We start from the raw sequence: 26,649 nt of genomic DNA, 5'->3' as shown, positions 1-26,649 counted from the left end.
CTACTTAACCTGTTTATTTACTTCTCTTTCTTGAATAAACTTCAAGGGCCCATTCATTTTCTTTTTAACTGAATAAAAATTGGTGGGAAAATGTAGGTTAATTTTTATGCATGGAGCTACTTCCAAGGGAAGTGCATATGAAGACTACAATTGCATGCCTAGGCAAGATTTGAGCTTCATGATTGATTTTGCATTTGTGACAGTTGCAGAAGTTCAGAAATTGTATAGCTTCTCTTCTAAAGGCACACAATTTGAAGGACTCTTAAAATTATGTGGGATTGTTATGTGGGATTGAACAAAAAGTACATTTATGAATTTAAAGTACTTGGTGCAGAATAAGGGAAATAGTCTTCAATGCATAACCAATTTACGAACAGATGCTACATTAAGATGATTTTCACCATGTTCTGCCAGTTTTATGCCTGGATATTTAAATAGTAAAAATTGGTTTCATTAGAAAATATCTGTAGTTCAGGGTTGAAGTGTGGAGTTCTTGCAGCTACCCAAGCTTGGTGGTTTGCTTGCAGATATTTCATTACCCAAAGATAGACACAAGCAACTAGATCCACTTGTGAAAGATCCAGGCAGCAACTTTATTGTGTTCTACCTATATTACAAGAATCTTCCCAGATTACTTGCCTTCCCAGATAACAACCAGATAATATTTTATGGAACTTAGCAGGGCTCAGACTTATACCTCTTTGGTTGTGCAAGGACTCAAGGTTAGTTCCCTGCTTGTACCCTCCTTCCTGCCTAGCTGGGAATTCCCCCACCGCCAAAACTAGGTAACATCATCAGGTCACATCAGAGAGCACCAAGAGCTCCAGAAAATTCTGGTTTGAGGGAGAGTACTTCTGAAAATGTTTGGGTTATTTTTAAAGAGCAAAAAATCTCCTGAATGTTCCCTACACTTCTAAATGGACCATATGAGGCTTCATTGTCAAGTCACTTTTCAAGAAAGACTACAAAGGAACAGTAGTCTCAGTGAAGATTCCCACACCCCTTTGAGTGTACAAAGCTTTTTCCATGGGGTTAAAGAAGCCAAGAATCACCAAACACTTTGTATTCTTCAAAATATTTATTTTTTTGTTGGAAAAGATGGACCACTGGACAAGTTGATTCTTATGGTTTCTATCCTACTATTGATCCATGGGACCAAAAATCTCATCATGATTTCTAAGAACTGGCCAAATGTATAGTTCAAATCAGTGAAGCAGAAACAATGATTTCTTTGGTGTTTGAAATTTCTTCAAGACCTCTTTATAAATTGCAGCGAAATAGACATGTAATTTAAGCACCCTTGCAAGATTGTCAGGATGGCAAAAAAGCCAGGACATTTGAATTTTTCTCCCCCACTACTTTACAAAATTCCATATCTAAATAAAAACTAGTAAACTAGATATATAGTTGGAGAGTTTTAGGGGTTATTATTCAGTCTATTGCACCAAACATTCTATGTATATTTATCTCCTTGCAAGATAGAAGTCGTGGGTCTATGATTTGTTCATTGAGTTCATGGTTTTCAAGAAGCAAGTTCATTCAAGGCTGAATTGGAGAAGCTGAGAAAGTAAAAAAATGTTAGAAAAGAGGCCTCCAAGGATGAAACAATTGCATCTACTCCAATCATAATACCTTAGCAGTCAAGGAGGATTAAATCCCATTGTAGGAGGATGTCACACCATGTAGCTTTCTCAAAGAAATGCCAGTAGCATACCAATTAGATAGAACTGAGTAGTATTAATCTGTGGATTGAGACAATAGTGCTAAGAGAAGGGGATTAGAGTATTAGTATGGGATCATGTTTTGAAACAGCCAGCTCTGTTCAAAGAACAGCCTCTGCTTGAACATAATCTAACAAATGAGAAGCCAGTCAAGAAACAAGATTCCAGGGGTGAAGGTATAAGGCCCAGAAAGTCAGAGGGTGATATGCACAAGGATTTCTTTGGGAATGCCATGTTCTTTTGAAATGAAATAACAGGATGGGAATACTTCATAGATTTGCCATTTTAGCTTCATAAATGGAGCAAACTATTCCACTGAATCTCTAGGGGTAGCCATGTTAATTTCTCCAAATTACTTTTGTGGTCATACTGTGCCCTCCCAACCCTTTTAAAAAGTCCTTTGACAGAGCCCTCAACAAACAGAGTAAATCAGTCAGTGTTTCTCAATCTTAGCAACCTTAAGATTTGTGGACTTCGACTCCCAGAATTCCACAACTAGAAGGGACAATCCCTATTTTCTTGGACTGTAAAGAGGAAGGGGGAGTGATCTACTATCAGACCTGCAAGATTCTGTTAATATAACCTTACAGTAAAGTAGAGCTAGTATTCATGGGCATGCTTCTTGTCTGGACTGCCTCCCAAGACTGGTACCTATACATTAATGGGATCTGAGTAGACAATGACTTAAAATCGATACTGTAGACAGCCAGATGAAAATGTCAATCCAGAATGCAGCTACTGTAAAGGACAAAAAATTGCATGTTTGCAGTTGGAATGAAATTGAAAATAGAATGGGAAAATAATACCGTATTTTCCTGAAATTAAGACCCAGTCTTATATTTTTTTTTGCCTCCAAAAGAGGCACTAGGTCTTAATTTCAGAGAACTTCTTACCTTAGGACCACCACAGCCAGACCTCCCACACTCTGATACCTGTCACGCTGCTGCTTGACGTCTGAGGCCACTTGCCACCATTTGTGGCTGGATACCATGTTGCACATTGCACTGTTACTGCTACTCATGGCAGGAGGCTGCATGGTGGTTTGTGGCATTTTTGCTCCTTCCGGCAGGCCGCCGCATGGTGCTTTACGTCATTTCTGCTGCTCACGGCAGGATGCTACGTGGCTCTTTGGGCCATTTCTGCTGCAGCCTCCGGCTATGAGCAACAGAAGCAGCCCAAAGTGCGCAAGCAGTGGCCCAAAGAGCACGAGCAACAGAAGTAGCCTGAAGTGTGCAAGCAGAGAAAGTGGTTCAAAGCGCTGCACAAGCAGCAGAAGCAGCCCGAAGCATGTGAACAGCGGAAACAGCCCAAAGCACCATGCAGTATCCTGTCACAAGCAGTAGCAATGGTGCAATGCACCACATGGCGTCCAGCTGCAACTGGTGGCAAGCAGCTGCAGAAGAAGTAGCAGTGTGACAGATGTTGGTTTGTGGGAGGCCTGGCTGTGGTGGCCCTAGCGGTAAGGTAAGCAGTTCTGGGGAGTGTGTGGCAGCTTCACCCCCCTACCCCCACCCTAGCTTGATTTTTAGGGGTGCACCTCACTCCAAAACTAGGGCTTAGTTTTGGAGTAGGGCTTATATTAAGCCTATTCCCCAAAATCAAGCTAGGCTTACTATCAGGCTGGGTGTAACTTTTGAAGAAACATGGTAGTGTTCTACAAATGCATGTTGAGACCATCCTGTTGTGTGTAGTTCTGGTTGCATCTTCTTAAAAAGACATTTTCTACTTACACAAGAAGAAAATAGGCCAAAAAAATTATAGGAAGATAAAATAAAAATGTCCTAGGAGTATATAAACTGTGTGTGGTATAATGTAGATGCCAATTCCACCCCATCTGCCAACATATATCAAGCAGTTAGCAGAAGGTCATCCATGAAAAGTAAACACAGAGACTCGGGACGACCAGCCATGCAGAACATTTTCACATCACAGGTGATTCACTATTAGAACTTTGGTTATGTCAGCCAATCTGGATGGTTTTAAAAGGAATCTGGACAGATTCCTAGATGACCCGGCACTCAATTGCTGCTAATGTTGATGGCTGTTTACTGCCTCTTGAATCATAACTGAAATACTGCAGAGATGTCAGAGGTCTTTCCTTTCAGCTCAGATTTCTGAGCTTCCCAAATGCATCACATTAGCCACTGAGGGAGAAGAAATGGTAGACCACTTGGACTTGCAGCTGATCCAGGAGATCTTTTTTTGATGTACTTAGGCTTACAAAGAGAATGAGGATAACACAGCATGTCACAGAACACAGTTTAAGATGTTTAAATACTTTCCAAGCCAAGAAAATATCATTAAATGTATATTTCCAGCTCTTTATGTATACCCTAAAATCTTCAAAACAAATTGTAAGACAAGTTACATTTCACACTTTCTGAAATTATAGAAAATACAAAATCTGTGGTTCCCCTATAGCATCCTCCCCTCTCAAGTATTTTGGGGAACAGATAAAACATGCTAAATTGTGTCTTACATCAGTTTGCAAAATTATCTAGCTGATCAATGCCACAACTGTTGCTATATAAAAATATACAAGTATAAAAGTAGTGCTATAAAATGTGATGGTTGATTTTTCATTGCTTGTTCTGAAAAAAAGGTATTTTCTTTTTAAGAATAGGAAGATTGTCCTCTTCAGCAAAGAGTACAATTGGGGGGAAAGTTATGCTGTGAATATTTACATTGGAAGGTAAGGGACCCCCAAAATATGTTTCTGTGTAAATATCCTCTCTTGGAATACTATCAGGAGTGTCCATAGGATAGTGGTAAAAAAAATAAATCAAATGAGGCTGCAATGGTGAAATTTGAAGTTCTGCTTCTTTTTTATGTGCCATCATCTTGATTTCTTTTTCAACCACGTTCTGTGGACCCCTCTGAATAGTATGGAATGCCCTATTCTTTAGCAGCTTTTGACACTGTGTTATGTAATCGACCTTTTATGTTGGCCATCACGGTACCCTTTTTTTGCAGATCATTTTACCTTTTTGTGGTTGTCAGTTGAATTGCAAAATAATGCCCACACAATTAGTTTCTATGATTCATTTGATAGATGACAGTTAGAGATACAGAAATAGACAGAAACTCAATGTTACCCCATTCACATTAGTGAGTTTTTCTTGATGTAACATAATCGTATGTACCCTGCTTTCCATCTCAATATCTCTTTTCTTCTAACACTTCCTGGAATGCCTTAGCCATTGAATGCATACACACACTGGCATATCATACTTGATGTGCATTAAAAAAAACTGAAGTTCCCAAATTTCTAAATGCAAATGTTCAGTGCCCTTTGACAAGTCCTCTGACCTAATAGCAGTATTTCTAACTGTAGCTGTTTTTGCAAAACAGCTGTTTGTATGGCAGGAAGATGTCAGCTAAGGCAATGAATAGTCCTAGAAATAAATAAATGGGAATTGTTGCCTGCCTTTCTGCACTCTCCTCAGAATAAGTGATATCCTAGGAATATTCACTAGCTTAGTCACTTATTCACAGGTACATGTGACTGCCTACATTTCTAGATACATTTTTGTCTATATGGAAAAAATGAAAATCTCCTTAAGCTATCTCCATAGTCTTGGACCTATGCTTTAAGAGCAGAGTGGATTTGCCCATCTCCTGTTAGAGCTACTACAATCTGAACCCAAAACAGTGACTTTATTTCCTCTGTAGTTCTGATATTCTGCACAGCATGTGACTGGTCTGTCTACCATTAGCTGCAGCCTTGGCCTCGTGCCAGTTCCTGGATTCAAAGCAATCTCTGGAAAACCTCAGCATCCTATACATTTATAAGGTATAAAATGACATTTTGCATCACTTCAAATCAATAAATGAGAGGTTGCTAAAATATTACATATTGCAACTCATGGATACTGAAATTAGAGATAGCAGTCAGTTTTTCTATATAATATATAACACTATTTTCATTAAAATAAATTAGTTGTAAGAACAATACTATAATAAAATATGAACTTTTTCCTGTATTCAATATTAAATTAAATTATGTCAAATGCAATTTTTAGTATGACTAATCTCATTCTCTCGCACTCTCTTAAGTCAGTCATTGAAAATTTCTGGGTTTTTTCCTGCAGTTTCTTCCAGAAGATCAGCAAATATGCCTTTCATACCCTTTCAGTTTGGGGATTTGGATGAATGGTGAAGCTTCTGTGACAGTTATTCTGATTTCTTGTTATAGGTTCTTTTTTTGTACCTCAGCTACTGAATGCTATGTTGTTTTTTATTGTTTTTTAACTGTTATTAGCTGCCAACTCCAACATCACATTGCCAATTCTGGAAATGAGAGGCTGGTTAAATATCTTCTGAATGATTTAAGAGAATAGAAATAAACAGTAATTTTCTTCTGAGGCCCCAGACGGCACTCTCTATCCCAAGATATGATAAAGCAGCGTCGAGAGTAGCGTTTTCTGGAGAAGCCATCTAAAGGAAGCTGCCAATGGATATTCATCATGTGTGCATAGGGATGCTCAAGTGAGAACCTTGCAAATCTCCCCTACAGGAAAACTGCTCAAGTTACAATCTCTCTAGCTGATGATTCTTTTTCCCCTCTAAGCCTCCAAAGGTCTCCATTATATGGTCTTTCAGGCCCCCTAATACCTTCTCTGCTCTGAATTTGAATAAGCCTTCAGACTGCCAAAAATCTGCAAACCTATTAAAGTTAAAACAGCATGCCCTAAAATCATCCAAATGACTTTATGCCAGTTCTCTTTACAAGGAGGGAGATTAAAACAAAATGAGGATAATGACATTTCCAGTGAAAAAGGGAGCTAATCTTAGTAATAAAGGTTAGATCAGGTTGAAGCATGACCTGATCCTTATGGAAAATGCCTAATTTGGTCTCATATGAAACAGCAGTTAGTTCTGAAATACACTTGGCCACCAATACCTTAGCTATGAGCAATTTTAAATTACCGGTAGATGTAACCCAAAGCTCAACAGACAAACCCACAAATGCAATTAATACTTAATTTAGATTCCAGAACTGAAACTGCAAACCGAAGGAAGGTTAACTGAGCAAAACCTTGTTTAAAAAAACACTCTTCTTTCACCTGAAGGACAAAAAGCTACTAAAAGCAAAGGCCCGGTGTTTAACTGTATCGAAAATGAAACTTTTATCCAAACGTTTGTGGAGGAATTTCAAAGTAACATGAAGCTTCTCAAAGTTCTTTAAATTGTACTATAGGATGGGCATTTTGGTAGATGAAAGCCGCCTCTTAAAAGACATTACCTGAACATCTCAATTATTTTAAGTATAATTATTCCAACTTTCAATTTGTCTGTTAGAAGATGTTGGGGTGAAGATGGATTTGGGGTTCCTGAAAGACTTCCCTTCTAAGGAGGGTCTTTGGCAAGTCCATCCAATTGGAAAGCAGGTGGACTTCAACAAGAGCCCAACTACTCTGCTTACTACTTGGAGACAATATGGGAACAGCATATGAAGAAGCATCTGCAGGCCTGCTTAAAACTAATGTATTCAGGAAGTGAATGAGAAAAGTCAATAAGCATCAAAGCTTCCCTTAAAAGCCTACAGGAGCAAATATGAAACTTTCAGAGATTTGGATCTCAAGATATATTTCATATGATTTTGGCTCAGCAAATGCACCCATTAAAATTGTGAAAGCATAGTTTATGGCTAAAACAACAGGGTGAGATCATCCCTGACTCATGAAGTTATCATGACATGTTCTCAACATACGTCAAAACATCTGACTGGAAGAAGCTCATATTTGCAGAATATACTTTCCTCCTCTATAAGGTGTCCAAAGAATCATATGGTGGTGTCAACATTCGATTGAAACCCCACCATCCTTTTAACGCGTGTCACTTGTAAAAGGCAGACTTTCATTCACACATCCTGATTATATTTGATGCACTCTCTCTACCTCTGTTGGTTTCCCTCATCTTCTGTAGCAAGCTGATGTTTTGAATGTTCAGTTAGAGAACGAAGAAAAATCTTTCTTAGCTTTCTTTAATGCAAACAAAATAAGCAATTCACAAGTTTAATGTGGTCCCTTCCTTATAGTATAATTTCATCTAGAAGACAGGAGGACACACTTACTGAGGGAGCAGTAATCCCATCTATATAAACTCACCGCATGAAAATGCTTCAGTCCTTTTAATTCAAGAGAAGAATTTATCTAGTTTTGTTTCTACTTTGAAACCACTTCTGGATTATTATTTTTTGCTTGAAACTGAAAGAAAATGAAACTTTGATTTTAGCATTTGTATTATTACAGAAATGGTCTGAAATGTTGAAAAATGTAAAGCAAAAGGTTGAGGTTGCTTTTTTTTGTATTGAACAGAAAAAGGTCAGAATTCACCACTTTTTTCTCTCTCTCTACACTTTTCTTTCCATTAGTTTTCTACTCTTGTCTTCTGTATTTTTACTTTATAATGAAACGTTATAAAAAAAAAATTAAAAGGAAAATACTATACTATCCTCATAACTATGGTCTTGAAGGTAAAGGTAAAGGTTCCCCCGCACATGCGTGCTAGTCGTTTCCAACTCTAGGGGATGGTGCTCATCTCCGTTTCAAAGCCGAAGAGCCAGCGCTTGTCCAAGGACGTCTCTGTGGTCATGTGGCCGGCATGACTAGACGCCAAAGGCGCACGGAACACTGTTACCTTCCCACCGCAGTGGTCCCTATTTTTCTACTTGCATTTTTATGTGCTTTCGAACTGCTAGGTTGGCAGAAGCTGGGACGAGTAACAGGCGCTCACTCTGCTACGCAGCACTCGGGATTCGACCCGCCAAACTGCCGACCTTCTGATCGACAAGCTCAGCATCCTAACCCACTGAGCCACCGCGTCCCTTAACTATGGTCTTAGGGCATAGCAAATATTTTGACCTTCAACCACAAGAAAGGTGTTTAGAATGTTCTGAGTCTGAACAAAACAGAAACATTCCTTACAATTTGCCCAACCTACAGAGAAACTAGATAAGGGATCTGATATCAGAATTTTAAAAAAATGATCAACTTTGAAATCAACTGACCTGCTCTAATTATTTTGTTTCAGAGTAGGTCTAATGTTGTTCACAGTGTGAGACAGATTTTTCTATTTTTCAATTTGATATTGAAAAATCTATTTTTCAGCTTCGATCTGAGTATCTTGAGCCTTCTGAAAGGGTTGCTCCTTGTAGCACACAATTTCTCAAACTTTCCTCAAACTTGTCAGTACAGAAGCAGTAACAGTCAGGTTCCTGCTGTTATAAATTTAGGAGGAGCGCAGGATTGTTGAAATGACAGTTGAGAAGCAAAAAGCGAACAATTACATGTCCAAACAGGACATTTCCTAGAGTTGTATGTGTGGCAGGTTACCTGGTAAGATACTTCATATTTTTTTTAAGAATGACTGAAGAACTTCATATGAGTAGATAGGTATCATTGCACCTGAATGGGACAATTCGCCATGGCCAACTTGCCATGGCCAATTTGCTGAGGGACAACTCACTATGATCAACTTGCCATAGGACAATTCATTGCAGGACAATTCAATAATTCAATTTAATTATTTAAAATAATTTTTAAAAATGTTTTGATTTTTTAAATTCACATTTCACTTTGTCCCTCCTTTGGCATCCTTTCTTTAATGGTTCTATTCCACTATTTTTTTGATATTAGTATAACTCTTGTCCCACAGCAAGTTCTCCCATGGTCAGTTGGTCCATGGCAAGTTTATTTTGCAGACTGGTAATGCAACAGTGTGTGTGTATGCACTGTTGTGCTTCACACACAAGTTGCTGAGGCTGTGTAAATATAAACTGCTGGCATAACATTGTTGTAGCTGTTCTAATACACTGTTGTGTGCATGTGCCCTATGTTTATACTCTTCTGTCCTGTTTAGAATTTAAGAGTGCATTTAAAATTGCAAAGATTCTATGAAGGTTTGGGCTGACAGGTATGTGTGTACCTTGTCAAGGTTGTTTTTTTGTTGTAATGTTAATTTTATCCATGCAAATAGGAAGTAGCAGAGCCTCCTCATTTGCAAATAGAAACATTAACACATTTTCTTTTGGTGGCCCAATGATATGAGTGTCACAGAGAGGGATAATAATAATAATAGTGTTGGAAGGAACCTTGGAAGTCTTCTGGTCAAACTACCTGCTCAGTCAGGAAACCCTATACTATTTCAGACAAATGCTTGTGCAATCTCTTCTTGTGCAGTGTTGGAGCACCCACAACTTCTGGAGGCAAGTTGTTCCATTGATTAATTGTTCTGTCAGAAAATTTCTCCTTAGTTCTAGGTTGTTTCTCTCCCTGAGTAGTTTTCATCCATTGTTTCTTGTCCTGCCTTCAGGTATGCTGGAGAATAGGTTGACCTCCTCTTCTTCATGGCAGCCCTTTAGATATTGGACACTACTATCATGGCACCCCTAGTCCTTCTTTTCATTAAGCTAGACATACCCGATTCCTGCAGCTGTTCTTCATATGTTTTAGCCTCCAGTCTGCTAATCATCTTTGTTTCTCTTTTCTGCACTCTTTCTAGAGTCTCAACATCTTTTTTACATCATGGTGACCAAAGGCTAGCAAAGGGTAGAAAGGCTAGTCTATGTGTTTGATTTTGTTAAACAAGTAAGAGTGTCTTTGACTGCAAAAAAAAATAAAGAAAAAAAGAAAAAGAAAATAAATGCCAAGGATAAAATGTTTCTCCCAAAATAAATCAAACAATTCAGAAAACCTTTTCTGAAAATGGATTCTAAATCCAAACAAATTTTAATACTTTCAAAACTGTTATTAGAAGCAACTCATCTAAATTTTCTGAAAGTTGTGTGGCAAATAGCACCCACTACGGAGCACAATCTCATCTAGCTTGTGGGCCTGGGCTGCATAATAAGGGAGAAAGCAATTTCTCATGGTTTCTTGTGGTCAATATACATAGACCCAAAGAACATTTTTCCATTCATGCATAGTCCCAGTGGACTTGCTGTTGAACATAAATTCCATCTTCTCTGCTGGTGGACTTCACTGTCACCCCTTTGTAGGTGACAAGCTGGTGGTTCTGACTTTAGCACCACACTCAAAGAAGTAGGCATATATTTGGGGACCAGCTCTTTTAGTCCATGCTACCTTACAACTATGGTTGTTGATAGTATTAAACTTTAATTACCATTGCTCTACATGCTAAAATGGATAAGTCAACCCATATGCTATTTCTAAAGGAGAAGAACTGAGGAGCAAAAAATGCCCAGCTGTGGGAAACATAAATGGAGACCTTAAAATTTGCTCTGTGCTAAAGCATATGGCAGGAGTTGCTCCCACCCTCAGAAGCCCTGGGCTCTATAACTAGGGCCAGTATGGTGTAATGCTGAAAGTATTGGGCTAAGGCCAGGGTGATTCACACCCCTCCGTGGCCAGAGACCTACTGGTGCCTTAGGCTTGTCACTCTTATTAAACCGAACCTATCTTATAGAGGAAAGGCAAAATAGAAAACTATCAAATAAACAAAATAGTGCAAATTCCTGCACATCCGAGCCATTTCTTAGTCAGGGGGTAAATTGGCCCTGGTAAATGCCACTCATCTATGAACCAGACAATGCTGATAGATAGATCTGCCAGAGCTGTAGGTTTTATACAGTAGGCATGTGAAGGAAAGCACCAGATGTTTGCAGCGGTGCTAGGGTTTGGTGAGATTGTCCTGTAATTGAAGTAGCAAAAATTGTGATGGTCCCTATAAAGCATTTGGTATGACTGAAAGAGCACAACATCCAAAGGAAAAGAGAAATGGCAAACGGTCCCTTTTGTTTTGCTTTCACTTCACTTCCGATTCACTCTTCCAGGTGTTTCGTGGGAGAAGTCTTCACTGTGCAAGATCAGTCATTTTGCTGCTACACAATGTTATCATCTGTGTGATGATGGATTTCTCTCTGTTACTTTCTCCCACAAGTGTTAATGTTCTTCCCATCAGCTGCATCTTCAACTAGTGAAATATGAAAATCTGTAGAAAGTGTGAAGTGCGAAATGCAACCTACAAGACCTCTCATATACTGTCTGTTTGTATGCAGCGCTATTTCTTTCATCCCCCCTGCAAGAGAGAAAAAGACAACTTTGATAAAGTTCTGTATGGCTTTTTTCTGGCCCTGAAAACCCCTTCAGAGAGGCACCCAAAGCAGATTCATTAAATTACAGCAAGTTCCATTTAATATGATAAGACCAAAAGCCAAGTGAAGCACAATTCATTCTATTACAGAGACACCTTGAAAGTGATTCTTTTCTGACCTAGACATCCTGCCAATTTGCCCCACTTTCTCTAGGCATTTAAAAGTGAGGATGGAGATCAATGAGAACATGAATGGTCTCTGCCCAACTTTTCATCCCTTCAGTGTCTCCCAGATAAATGGGAAGCTCTGAAAAGGATCAGAAGTTGCTTCTGGATAAACAAGCTTCCATTTTTCAGTGGGCTGGAAAAAAAACCCCTAAAGAGCAGATCATAAATCTTTCCCCTAACAGAAGCCAGTCAATATAGGAGCACCCTGTTGCGAATGCTGTAAAAAAACATCATAAAATGTTACAGGGAACATCTTGTCCTCAAGGGCAGTCAGTTCCAAGACAAGTGTTTTCCCTGTATTTGGTTTTATCAAGCATTGTTTCAAACACACACAGGGAAGGAAAAAGACAATGTGGCAAAAATACAATTCAGAGTGAAACTTGGAAACAATTTTGGAAATGGTTTGTCCTTGCTGGCTTCTTCCCAGGGCTGGGAGAAACTAACTGGCCCACAAACATCAGTTAGTTCTGTGCCTAAGGCAGGACTAGAACTCCTTCTCTCTTCTGCTTTAATCCAGTGCCTTTCACTACTGCACCTAACTTTCTTTCAGCTCCAACATCTATCCAAATCCTTTTCCAGAAAATCCTGAATGCTCTAGGGAAAATATGGGAAACAGAAAGGGGGAGTTGTGGGGAGTTGTTCTTGGGTTCCATCCCATATTCACAGCTGTACCGAACATTGCATGTGGTTTCCATTCTTGTCTCAACCATCAAGTCAACACAACATGGAAACAAACGCAAGGATGACCTGTAGCCAGAACACCACTGTTGGACTCCGAAGAGAATGGACTAATTTTTAACTTCTTGTTGCTGTTGCAGGGCTGGGAGTATAATCAGAAAGTGGTACCTAGGGCACTCTGGGAAATAATAATTTTAAAAAATAGGGTGATTTCCCCCCCCCCCCCACACACACACACTACACCTTTAAATGGGGCCAAACTGGCTTTTCCATTCTAGTAATATGGAATGTCACAGGGCACTTACTCAAGTGTTTTAAAAAGTACTGGGTACTTGATAATAAGGAAGGTACATAACTCAACAGTAAGGTAATCCTGTCTATGCCCTTTAGGGATTTCTTTTTCAGGACAGATATTAAACCAAGAAAGAAAAAAAGTCAGCCTTCAGATTACACTGTTTCACTGTAACACCAAAGCTATTTTCTTGGTTATCAGTGAGGGTTAGGGTTATAAAATATTTAAAAATTATAAGTCATATTAAATACATGATTAAAATATTAAAATATAAAATATGCAATATTAAATAAACTTCTCCATAATTCTTAAATAAAATAAAATAAAAAAAGAATTTAGCAGGACTTACCAACATATAAATCCCCATTGATATTCAACTGTCTCATCATTCCTGGTGATTTTCCAGTTCTGGCACCATAATCATCAACTGTGATCTTCCCAGATTGTCCATCCCTTACATTGATAAAAAATATATGTTACCAAATTCAAAGTCTATCATAAAGTATCTTATTTTAACATGTATAAGTGGTTGTACATGTTTCAGATGCCTTCTGCTGATGGGCCAACTACAGCAGAGCTTGAGAAGGGGAAGAAAGCCCTTTGGGTAAGACTACATGCTTACAAAGTGGTAGCTATGTTTTTGTTGTGTGGCCCCATATGCTGGCAATCACACACTGGAGAAATCAGATTCCCAATGTTATCAGGACGCAAAGCAAAGACGTCTCATCATGATATAGCATCATGACATCTGTATGAAAAATTTAGATGTCTAGTCTTCAGACCACCTTGCAAAATATGATGGACACCATGCTGGAAATACGGTTTGTATTTTTATTTTTAAAAAAAGTATATTGAAAGTGGATTTACGCAGTGATGTTTATTGAAGAACAGAACTATTCAAGGATCAAGGGTTACAACTTACCGAACTGCCTTAACTTTATGCCACCTGCCATCATTGAAAGAGCCATTCACTATTATATAAGCAACGCCACTGCCCAGATTGTAACTGAAAACAAAGGAAAAGAGTCAACAGATTCTAGAGAACATACAGTCATGTTCATTCCTTTTCACTAAACAGCAACCATTGGACAACACTTATTTTTCTTAATTCTGTTCTGATAACTGTGAGTCTCTAGGGAGATTACAAGGATATTAAAAGCAGTAAAATATAACAATTACAAAAACAAAAGCAGTGAAATAAATAACAAAGGAAAGAAAAGAAAAGTGACAAAATATGAATTATAACTGACATAGATCCAGGATAAGTATTCTTTTGAGATTAAGGCTGCACTATTAGATAAAATCTATGCATTTCCCAACACATATTTGTAGGACTGTGTAGAAAAAGATTGGCAGGAAAAGATCTTGTAACCCACTGATGCCTCCTTCCTTTTCATGACTGAAACACTTTTACTTAATTATAGTTCCTTTGGCAGCAATATTAACTACACAACAGAACTACCAAAATCAAGATGGAGGAGACCTGTTACTGTAATACTATGGTCTTGACTTCTAAATATCTGTTGTGCATCTGGAGCCAAGGGAGAGGAACCACCAAACAAGGTGCACTTGGATAGGAAACAACATTATTATTTTCAAAATAATAATGATACTATTAGTAACAAGGGGTATCTTGCAATATGATTCTCTCTACAATAGTTTTACTCAACCTTGTCTGTTTTAAGCTGTGTGAACTTCAACTCCCAGAATTCCCCAGTCAGCTGGCTGGGCAATTCTGGAAGTTAAAGTCTACACAACTAAAAGAGATCACTGTTGACAAATACTGCTCTACAATTAGGATGTCATATTAATTTATGATAATATTTTGGTACATGACTGAGACGTGAAATGAATTAAATAACTTATACAATTAATCAGGGGTATCTCATCTTCATCTACTTCATTAACAACTTATAAATCCTGGACCTTTTTTCTCCTTTTCATATTTTCTGCTATATGAGATTTGCATGAACAGGATTTTATTTTTACATTTATGTCTATTACCCAGAACCCTACATGCATCCATGCCCATATTATTTTTCTCTCTCTAAAGGATTATACCTTCCAATATACTGGGAAAAGATATCTAGGACTTATTATAACTAATACTTCATCTTTCATTAGACTGAGGAATGAGTCACCATCCCCAAATATTTTCATTGAATGCTGGATCCTGTACGATTCTGAGAGACTAACACTTTTTTAAACTAAAAATTACATTAGGAAATTGCAATTCGTTTCAAGAAATGGGCAACTCAGTTACACAGGAAAAAATACTTTCATTCACAACTCAGGGCAGGAATTATGTAAATATCACAGCCATGCCTGTTCCAAGTGAAAAGATAATCTACCTGAAGACCAAGGAACCATCCTGAAGACCAAGGGAGATGAAGTCACTGTTGGATCGCATTGGGCTGTCACCTCTCCATAACAATAGACCATCCATCAATGTAGTCTTAAATCTCATAAACACATTTGTTCTTGATCCTGACACTCTGTGTGGTGTATGAAATAGGATTTCAGTGGCATGGGGGGAAATAAGGTAATCTTGATTGCAATAACTTTTTCCCTCCCCCCTCTTATAATATAACATTTGGATGTTTCTCGTAAAGATCTGATAAGTATACCCTCAAAGTGGCTATGGGAAATAACAAATCACTAGTTGAGTTGTAAAGTGTCAAATAACATTTTTTTAAAAAAAAATATAGCTGGCTTCTTTAAAAAAAAGCACTAGGTTTTGTTTACTTTGTACATATGAGTAAACCTTCTGTGATGTGGTTCATATCCATATCAAAAGTAGTTCTTTTGATATGAGCACAACTAGAGGGCATCAGATTAAAGAAATCTAAGTCAGATTTTGGCTGTCACTGAAGCTTTCTATCTCTCCCTTTTTACCATATTTTCCTACTTAGCAAGATAAAACCCTGGTCCTTTACACACACACACCTGTTGTTGCCAGCATGGCCAATGGCAGCTGGGTAAAAATACACAGAAAGCAGTACATAACACTATATGATATACGTTGGCTGTTTTAAAATACAGCAAAACAGATTTTAATCTAAATCTGAAAAGACAATTCTTATGCTTTTAATATTTGCCATGTACCTGCATAAAACCACAACCACTCACATATCCAAGAGCATCCAAGCAAAACTCAGGCTCTGACTGTATGAATTTACCTTTTAAGAATGGCTGGATTGTCATATGTAAGATAGCTGCGACCTATGAACTGTGGAATTTCAATGGCTTCCATCACAACTAAAATGTTAAGAGAAACTTAATATCAAAATTCAAGTTTTATACATTCAGTGATTTGTATCAACAAACATAAGGGGACATTAAAGACATATATTTTTCAGAAGATCCTTAGTCAATAATTTTTGGCTAACTGTGATTCAAAGTTCCACCTTCACAGTGACACGATAAACTTCTTAATCCTACAGGTCAAACTTAAGAGAAGGATCTTATGGTCTTTCATTGCAATAACAGTAAGTGATAAATATGAATTAAGAAGATCCCATCACACCATTATATGGAAAATAAGACATTATCACCTGTGTAAATAAACACAGAACTGTCTGAATTTCAGCTGAAGGAAGGATATAATAGTGAAGGAAGAAGGAGGATCTGCATATGCTTCATATACTGCATATGCTTCAGATTTATTATTGGCTGTTGTGTTGTTACCCCAAATTCAACATTATGTGGTGGACTACTGTGTCTAAGAAAACTGGAAGCAAATGACTTTTGGAGAAGGTGGCATAAGTAATTTTGATGCCATGTATGTTGCTCCTGTGGTGCCAGATCTCACCCTCTATTTTATTTTAAACAATTCTTCTGTAATGTTCTATAGAAAACAACATTTCATCCACTTAAAGTGCTCAGTTCTCCCGTTTGTCTATTTCGGACAAAGGCCTATGTAGAACTGCTTCATTTCTTCCCAGGCCAGGGCAAAGCCAAGCCTGTTTTTTTTTCCCCAGCCTCCCTCACACCTCTACATCCCAGCAGCAGTGAAAGCTCTCTCTTGCCCTTCACAGTGAAGCTCTTCAGAACCTGTCCTTTAAACGTCTGAGCAAAGCTGCAGTTTTACCAAGGAGCAACAATTCTTAGAGCACTTATTCAAACATTGTGTAGAACATTTCAGTTATTACTGGATCCTCTCAATCACGTGCAGTTGATCCTGCAATTTTAACTTCAGAATCGTGGTGGGTGATCTTAAGCTGGTAGAACAAGCCACGATGGAAAGTACACAGGAATGGCAAAAATGAAACAAGCCTCTCCCCTCTTAAATAATCTCTGGAAAGAGATGGAAACTTTCTGATCTGGAGCTGTGAATTGCCCAGGCTTTGCTGGACTCTGCTCACTATCAAGATTAATTAAATTAACTTTTTCATTTTCATACCCCTGGGAGCATTCTCTTCCTCTTTACTTCCACAGAATCCATATGATGCCATGATTTGGATTCTGAATACATTTGCAAGCATAAACATAAGATGAGAGTTGGGAGGATCTAAATAAAGTTTGAAAAGTAGAAATTATCCGATTTCAAAATCTTTCATTGCAATTCCTCAAGTTCTCAATGCAAGCTTGATCTCTTATTTCCATAAGATTCTACACTGCATTTACCATCACTAACAGTTCACATAAGCACGCCGGGTTTGGCCATTTAATCTTGTGCATTTGGCTCTAAATATTCTGGACCTCTCCAAATATTCTGGACAATAGTTCTTCAAATCTTTGAACATACTGACTACAGCAAATGAAGGCTTAAGTGCAAAATCTGGATCGAATCATTTCCTGATCTATAAAATTTGGGCTTTTAAATATCTTTTTAGTGTTTTAAATCTGCTGTGCAAGCCCACTCACAAATGGCACTACCCCTTACCCTGTTTTATTAAGTTATTTGCCTACATATAGTTATGTTAATATGCAGGTCATAAATAAGAAAACAAGTAGCTGGATATGAGTCAATTGATAATAATAATGTACTGGGCATTACACCTATAATTCAGGATATGATTATGAATTATACTATCTAGAGATGCTGTAAAAAGCAGTTTGAATCATATGGCAAAGTTTGCAAAAGAGGCACATAGAGACATAATCATACATCTAATCACAGGCATGTTCAGGAGATAAGGGAGGCTAGATGATGAAATGTGTCTTGTGATGCAAACAACATTACAACAATACAAAAGATACAATGTGGCAAAGCACTGTGGCGTCAAAGTCAATATTTCATCATTTTGGAGCCATCATAGCTAAAAGTGAACATCTATGCACAGTTCTTCAACACATTTCAGAGATGTTACTTACTGTTCAAGCAGTAATTTCCACATTCTTCAGTGGAACAGCATAAAGCAGAAAAACATTCAGATTTTATTTTTTAGCAGCAAAAAGAAAACCCTGTCTACATTCTATTGCAGTTTTATGCATGCAACAGTTAATGAAGATTGGTCCACAAATTTACGACTGTAACATTCCAACCCAGAATTTTCCAAGAAAAAAAAAAGGCTCAGATAAATACTAGCCTTCTCCTGAATGTTACTGCAAGTTGTGGCTTTGTACTCATGCACAGATGTCATTGATAAGAAAGCAAAACCCTGATCTGATGGCTGCTGCTGCTACTGCAATTGGGGTGATCTGATCTGAATGACGGCCCTGCATTCTTGTAAAAAGGTGCCATACCAGAAGACCAGTCTGAATATTTTTCCCCCTAAATCAGGTCAATGGCCTATAGCTAATACTCTTCAAAATTATTTGTTGGATTAAAATCTTCCACTCTGATTAAGTCATCTTAAATCTCACTTTGGTTTCACACGGCTAATGGATTTTGCACTTCCATTAGTCAAGACACATCATTTTCTCTAAGCAAAATAAGTATGGTGAAGAATTTACTCAGAAGGCAAACTAGCATTTCTTCCTGCAACTCCTTCTTCCTCCTTGGAATTACATCCACTGGCATATTTATTCTCTATCTCTTTTTTTTCCTGGATAGAAGGATTTGCCTCCAAACAGAGCACCATGCTACAATCACCCATTCATTTTATTTATCTATTGATTGGCAGGTAAATAAAAAAGAAAATCTGATTCTACATGATTCTGGAGTATAGAAAAGTCTAGGTAGGCTCAGAGTTATGATTACACATAAACATGATCTTGCAGGCTGGGTCTCTGTTCTACATCTTTGCCACCTTTCCTTTATTTTTAACAAAATTAGAAACGCATTTAAAAACCAGGGAAACATTAAAGCTGGAGAAACTAGCAAGCATCTAGAGCAGCGTTTCTCAACCACAGCAACTTGGAGATGTGTGGGCTTCAACTCCCATGGCTGGCTGGGGAAATTCTGGACGTTGAAATCTATACATTTTAAAGTTGCTGAGGTTGAGAACCGCTGCACACTAACTGCAGGAACGTTGGTTTCCATGAATATTTGCCTATCCCTGCATTACAGGAATATGTCTTGCCTGACGCTCTTGAGAACATTTGTCTAGAAATTACAGGATATCCCCAGTAGACAGGTACTATATAGTTGAGGACCTTCATCCACTGAAAAGAATGGGAAAGAGAACAGCCACTTAAAAGTCTGCAGAGCTGAACAAATAATTTACAGCACAAAGAAATATACTGCCATCTACTGGAGCACACCTGCCTTGCATTTTAGTTGTTGGAAAAGCTAGACTTGCTTAACAAGCCTTCCAGTTTAAAAAGAAACCTCTCCATTCACCAGAGTCCAAGGGACAGACTCTTTTTCCCCTTTACTTTTGTAAATAATTCTTCGGTGGTCTCTGAGGTGTGACTAAGACAGGATTTGTTCTAGCTGACAAATTACAAGAGATCCAAAGAGCAGCAAAGGATTAGAAGCTGCATTTGCAGCAAAGGCAGTTAACACAAAGGAGGATAAAGTTACGAGGGTATAAATCCCCTTGTTTAAGAGCATGAGCTGAATCCTGCTGAATAAGACAAGAGGAAGTTTTTCCTTCTCATATACTGGCAGCACAGAACTTTTTAATTCTAGCTCAGGAAGCTTCAAAGTAACCTGAGCTGTGAAATTCGTCAGAATTTCAATGGTGGTATTAGTTTAGGAAACTAACAATATAACCATGGGAATTTGTAATGAAATAAATTTAGCTTATCTGAAATTGGAGAAAGATTAGTATAAGTTAAACAAATGGGGGGATGGCACGCCACAGTTACCATTGTGTGTGTATGTGTGTGCGCACAACTGTGCATGCGTGTTTGCGTGCAAAATTCAGAAAATAAACAACATTCTGGGCAGCATTCCAGCCCTATGAAATGATAAATTTGGGGATGTGCAAAACAAAGTCAGCAGCAAAAAAAGACATAGATCTTTGGGGTTCTGAATTTTTTTTTTGAATTATCAACTGCAATTTCCTGAACAAATGAATGAATCAAATCAATTTAGATATTTGCAGAATCAAATATAGAGAAAATTACTTTTTTTATTACGGTTCTGTCTGCCACTGCAGAAGATGACAGAGCAGGCATTCAGCTTGGTACAAATCAAAACAATGAGATTTATTTGCAAATATAAAGTTTCTCAAGTGAACCCTGGTAGCTAGTCAAGAACATATTTCCCCTTTTTAATACACAAATGCTCTTGGTGTAAAAAAATAAAAAACTGTAAAACTGTAAAACAATCTAGAAGTTGATTTAGGTTAGACATAGAAGCAATTTTGATCCTCTAAATCAGGGGTGTCAAACTCAATTTCATTGAGGGCCGCATCAGCATTGCGGTTGCCCTCAGGGGGCCAGGTGGGTATGGCCAGGGTGGGCGTGGCCTACTGGGTGGGTGTGGCTAGAGTGTGTATGGCCTACTGGGTGGGCGTGGCCAGCTCTACATCGTTGGCATCAAGGGTGCCTATGGGGGCCTGGGCAGGAGTGGGACAGATCTGGGGGTCTCTGGTAGAAGGAGGGTCTCTGGGCCAGGGCCAAGGCACTGGGGGCCGTTCCCTCACTCTTTCCAGGATGGCTTCATGGGCCACATGAAACCACTTTGCGGGCCGGATCCGGCCCCTGAGCCTTGTGTTTGACATGTCTGCTCTAAATCCCTAAATGGAATAGAACTGGCTTTTTTGAGGAACCACCTCTCCCCAATTGTATTAGCCTATCCCATTTGATTCATCAAAGAGGGCAGGCTGCAGCTTTCATCATTTAGAGAGCTACATTTGATGGGCCCTAAGTAGTATATCGGCTGTGGCACCTGCTTTGGGAATATCCTCATTCCCTAAGGCAACCTGGCAACTTACCCTTGACTTTACAAAGGTCCTTCAAGACCTGGTTGAGCCATGAGGTCTGGAGACTTCAGGAAAATATCAACTAGTGAAGTGGCTCTGTTATTATTAACATCACCTATTACTTCCTTTTCCGTTGTGTTTTATCATTAATGCAATATTTATCAATAATAATTATTATTTCTGAATTATTGTTTTCAAGTTTGTTGTATGCTGCCCAGAATCACTTGTTTTGTGAGGTCAGTGACTATATAAATTTGAAAAATAAGTAAGTAAATTAAAAAATGAATGAACTTATCACATAATGTGGCAGCTTTCACAGAAATTTATTTGTGAACCTTATGTCTATCACTGGTTATTAACCCTTCTATGCCTCTTCTGTGGTTCTCTGTTTTTCATAACACAAAGCATACTGTATATGATTAAACAACAACAACAAAAACAAATAGTATGAGTGAGAATGCATACATATACATGGAATTGCTATGATTACAGCACTATATTACCTTTCTGGCAGTTTTGCCCTTCAAAACCCAAAGGGCAATCACATTCATACCCATCTTTCTTGGGCACGCAGGAGCCCCCGTTATGACAGGGGGCACTCACACAAGGATGGACCGTGTTCCCTATGTTGATTGCAGCTGTGAAATCTTGCTTCACATCTATTGTCCGGTCATTCAAAACTATCTTTGTTTAAGAGATAAGAAAGAAGCTTTAAAGTTTTAAGTTTCTGTTTTATTACTTTATTTATTAACTATCAAATTAAATCTTTTAAGTTAAGCTCTTTTTTCCCCAACTAAAACTGGAAGAGGAAAAGAGTATTCAGAGAGGACAGTCTAACATCTGTTTACTTTCATCAATATGTTGCCTGAGAACAATCTTCCAAAGGATTCCACTGTTTATCCTCAAGAGTTTGAAGACAAGAATGTACCATGAATGAGCTCTTTTGGGCTAAAAAATTACTTAATTCCAGGTTGTTGTTGTTGTTGTTTAAAAAACAAAACAAAACATTGAATCAGTCTTAGACATTTAGATATTTGATCCCTGAACTGTAGAAAAGTTTAAGCAAGAGTTCTTGCAGGCCAAATTAATTATGTAAAAGGACCTTCTCGACAAAAAAGTAATTTCAAAACAGGATCGTCCTGATCCAAAACTTATTTAATTTCCCATTTCAAGGGAAGGGTGCATTTAAAAGGAACTATAGCAGCCACCTACATAGTTTGCCTCTTTTGGACTTTATACTGAACAATTTATTGTTCAATAAATTGGCTTTTGGTACTCTGAAATAATGGATTAAGAATTTTTAGGTTGCAATCATATGTTCCTAAAAGGTTTCACAAAGGATCTTGCCCACTAAATAAATATCTATGGTGTTGCTTTTCTGCCATCAAGAAGACCTAGCAAAGCCCTTGCAGACTCTCTCTCTCTCTCCCAAACTGATGATCTGGGATAATCTTGGAAAAGGTATCAAAAAATTCCCTTCCTCTGGCTTCAGTAAAACTGTGTATAATAAAACCAAATGATTCAGAGGTTGGGGTACAATTTTTTTAAAAAGCCATGGCCCTCCTTCCAATCTTCTCAGTTGTATGTTTGTCAGTACATTTTGGGTTTATCAGACACTCTGGCTGCGGATTTAGCAGTATCAAAAATGAATTAAAACTGGAAGATGCACAAATTGTGGCCAGATGCCTTTATTCTTTTCACCCTGAAAATGTGTCCATGCCCAGCTCTGAATTCCACTTAATTCCATTAAAAAGTGTGGCCTGATTTCTGCTTACTGATTTTGAGATCTGGATCTCTTACAAGACCTGTATAAGGCAACAGAATAGAACAGACTTGGATCAAATTTGAACTCTAAAAATGTAATTAGCCAATAGTGAAATACATTGTTTTGAAAAGCAGATACCTTCTGAATACTTCCGGAGAATGGCTTGAGAACACAGGAGTTCTTTTTCACGTCATCATAATTTGGTACTCCACCTATGAAGATCTCAGGATTACATTTAATCTGTGTGAAAGCTCCCTGCCAATAAATAACAAATATAAAAATACATGCAAGAGAAGTAATCAAAGCATATCCCTCTAGCTGTACAGTGGATAGTGGTTGCTTCTAGACTACTGAAGTATTGAAAATGCAAAATGAAAACCGGACACTGAAGACACATGTCTGGCTTTCCTTTATACAAAATAATAAATTTTTGGACTGAAGATGGCTCCATGAAAATCAGATCCAATGATAATAATAGAATGAAGAACCTGCAAGTAGACTGCTCTTTGATAAATCCTCTCTGGACAAGGATTTTCTAACAGATTGCCCAGAAGTGCTCCAGACAGGTACCCCTCATAAGGAGACCACAAGATAACAGTCTCTGGCTGGTGTAAAACTCTGGGAGATGAGGAAATAACTAACTGCTCAAACCAAGACGAGCACTTTCAAAGAACATTAAAGTTGCATACTTCCTTTTCTAATCACTTTGGAAATTGCTTGTTAACTGCTTTTTATTTGTTAGGAAGCTTTGAATCGACAGGTTTTTTTTTTTAGCTTCAGATGAATTCACTTCATAGCAAAAGAAGTTTTAATTACAACTTAAGAACTTTCTCTTTTTATAAACAGCAAAGGGGTGATTAAAACTTTGATTTTAGAAAAGGGACAAAGGATCCAGAGAAATTTGAAACAAGATTTTGTAATTAATTATAATGAATTCTTCCCATAGGAAAATGCTTTTGTTTTTATTATTTTTAAATATACAATAAGATTTTAAAAATTGGAGGGAGCTAGAAGGAAATAAATATTATGATTAAAGGAGAAGAACATTTAAACTTGATTTACAATTATAGAATGAAGTAAAATATTTTAACATTGGATATATTGAAAGAAATTTTTGAATAATGGATCCAGCAGATTTTTTGCCTCTATGGAGTGTGTTGAAATGATAGAGAGCGACTTCTACCTGACAAGATTAAGATTGGCTTGAAAGCAGATTTCTACAAGAATGATATGGAAACAGATGCTACCCTGAACATACAAAAGAAACTGGTTCATGTCTTAATAATTAAAAGGAATATACAAATAACAAACAAGGAAATGACTTGGGTAATTTTTATATGTTGGATTTACAAAAGAGGCTTGTTAAAGTTTTGCAGAATTTTGTGAAAATGGATAAAGAAAAGATGAAAAGAAATAAAGTTCTACAACATTGTTTGAATGGACTAAAGATTAAGATGGTTGGTTTCTAATTAAAAGGAAGGAATATAAAATTCATTTATTTGATCAAGCTCAAAAGAGACATGTTATATCTCTGGTATCCCTTAATGAACTTTCGCTGTTATCAGGTCTGAAATGACAATGTTGATGGATTTGTTTACAGATAAGAATGGGATATGGGAAAAAGAGATCATTTGTTCTATTTTAACAAATGATAAGTTACTGAAATTGTTTATGCTCATTGTGATTAAGGTAGAAAGTCATTTCTTTGTATATTTATTTTTTTCTTTGTTTTTATTTTATTTTGTTTTCTATTTCTCTATTTTTCCCATTTTTTTTTCTTTTCTGTGCCTTCTACTCATTCTTTTTATTCTTCTATTTTTTCAGTCATATTAGTTTTTTATTGCTGTAATTAGAAACTGTAATAAAATTACTATTAAAAAAAGCTATTTTAAAAAAATTACTGACCCTATTTAGCCATAGCAGAGTATCTCATTAAAATTTATTGAAAGGCTTCTTTTATTTTTGGTATCAAATTAGAAAACATACAGAGCAGTTTAAATCCAAAAACAAAAAAAAACAAAAAAAAAACCAAACTTCAAAATTAAATAAATCTCTGTACTTGTGAATATAAGATCTTTTCTTACCTCTGTCATTCCTTCTACTGGAGTTTGCTGATCAACCTGCAAAATGCCATTTTTTGCTGTGCGCGACACTTTGAGTTCATGCCACTGATTCAAACTGATGGGGTCTTTGCTCCTATTTCAAAGATAAAACAAAACAGTGATGTTTGATCCAATGAATGGAATCACAGTGAAAAGTGAGAAATTGTTTTTCTAAGATTAATCATGTAAAAGACATTACTTGCATGAGGTGATTACATATTTAAGTCTTGGTATCTGAAGTTTAAGAATTTCATACAGTAGAAATGACTGCTGAGAACTTGAGAGTCCTGTAATCATTAAAAAGGAAAGAATTTTCCCAAACTAATATCTTTCAGATCTGTGGGAGTAAAATCTATTAGACTCAAGCTAGGACATAATGTCAGCTGAATTCCACCATATCTGAAAGATTTTGTATTAGAGAAGCCTAAACAACAATATTGTAATAGTCAGTTTAATGCTTTGATGTAAAAGAAGGCAAATGCATGTCTTATGCAAAGTGCCACAAAGATTGTTCTAGTGAGGAATGAAGCATAATATGGCAAGTTTAATCAAATGATGCATAATACTTTGCAAAACTTTCTTTTTTGATTCCTGGTGCTCTCTACATGTACTATTCAGATCAAGGAAAGGAATCTCTAGAATTCATTCTGAATATTCTGCTACCTGGCTTCACAAAGATGATGTTACAAGCCCCACCAAGAACATGATTAGCACTTGATCAATATATTGGAGACCAGAAATATGCATCACTATCCAATGCCTTATACCATTTGCCAATTTCATAGTTACGATGCCCACAGTGCCACTCTTAGATGAGGCCAAGGCTTCATATGCAAAACAAACACGGGATGTTAATATTAAAACTGGATGTTTTTAATTTTAGAATATTTATTTTATGGTTGTTTTTATACTGTATGTCACCCAAATTTTGTGAGATGGGCAGCTTTATAAATACAAATGAATAAATTTGTTTTGCTTGAAATAAAAAAAAAACTTCTGAAATCATGGGTCAGTTGTGTACTAGAATTGGATTGCAGCTTGGAAGTTCCAACAAAGAGAAGCTGAAATTGCTTCATTGCAGAGTACAGCACAAGAGTTATTACTTAACCATCACAGCTTGAGATTAGTTTTAGGATCGAGAGAACTGCTTGTTTTAAAATAGAAATTTCAGATGCTCAAATAGATCGATATTCGAGCAAAATACTAAAGTAAATTGTTTTAATAAAGGAAGTATAACAAACCAACTATCAATCTCCCAGAAATCAGCCAAAGTTCCAGAGGAAATAGAGTAGCTGGAGAGCTTCATGTAAGTCATGAAATAAACATACACCATTGTTTTGTTCTGATAGACGAGGACTCAGAGTGGTTTTTGCAATGAACGAGTTTATTGAATACACAATTGTCAACTGGCAACTGTCAAGTGTTGCAACCTTTTATAGTGGAACTGTTTGAACTGTAACCAATTAGAGGCGTTTATTCTCCCGCTTCTTGCTATTCGCGGCCAATGATTGCACCTGAATCTCCCGCTCAAACCGAGCTACGGTGCAGT

At 37.4% G+C, this 26,649-nt stretch overlaps 1 protein-coding gene across 2 annotated transcripts in view; it reads right to left on the bottom strand.

Moving 5' to 3' along the window:
- Window positions 1-11,155: 11,155 nt before the first annotated feature.
- Window positions 11,156-26,649, bottom strand: part of EGFLAM (EGF like, fibronectin type III and laminin G domains) — a 104,405-nt gene continuing 88,911 nt past the window's right edge. Inside the window, exons 16-24 of one of the 2 annotated variants that reach the window (XM_081321668.1) lie at window positions 25,083-25,194; window positions 23,137-23,253; window positions 21,737-21,917; window positions 18,292-18,315; window positions 16,155-16,233; window positions 15,327-15,470; window positions 13,898-13,981; window positions 13,325-13,428; window positions 11,156-11,762 (exon numbers count right to left, since the gene is read on the bottom strand). In XM_081321668.1, the coding sequence (XP_081177794.1) occupies window positions 11,608-11,762; window positions 13,325-13,428; window positions 13,898-13,981; window positions 15,327-15,470; window positions 16,155-16,233; window positions 18,292-18,315; window positions 21,737-21,917; window positions 23,137-23,253; window positions 25,083-25,194 (1,000 nt within the window). In that variant the 3' untranslated portion in view covers window positions 11,156-11,607. Of the gene's footprint in view, window positions 11,763-13,324; window positions 13,429-13,897; window positions 13,982-15,326; window positions 15,471-16,154; window positions 16,234-18,291; window positions 18,316-21,736; window positions 21,918-23,136; window positions 23,254-25,082; window positions 25,242-26,649 lie in introns of those variants that run through there. The other variant, XM_081321669.1, reaches the window with a different exon arrangement.

The sequence above is a fragment of the Vipera berus genome, assembly GCF_964194415.1.
Source record: "Vipera berus genome assembly, chromosome: 2".
Taxonomy (NCBI): domain Eukaryota; kingdom Metazoa; phylum Chordata; class Lepidosauria; order Squamata; family Viperidae; genus Vipera; species Vipera berus.
This window is presented reverse-complemented; position numbering and strand designations above follow the sequence as displayed.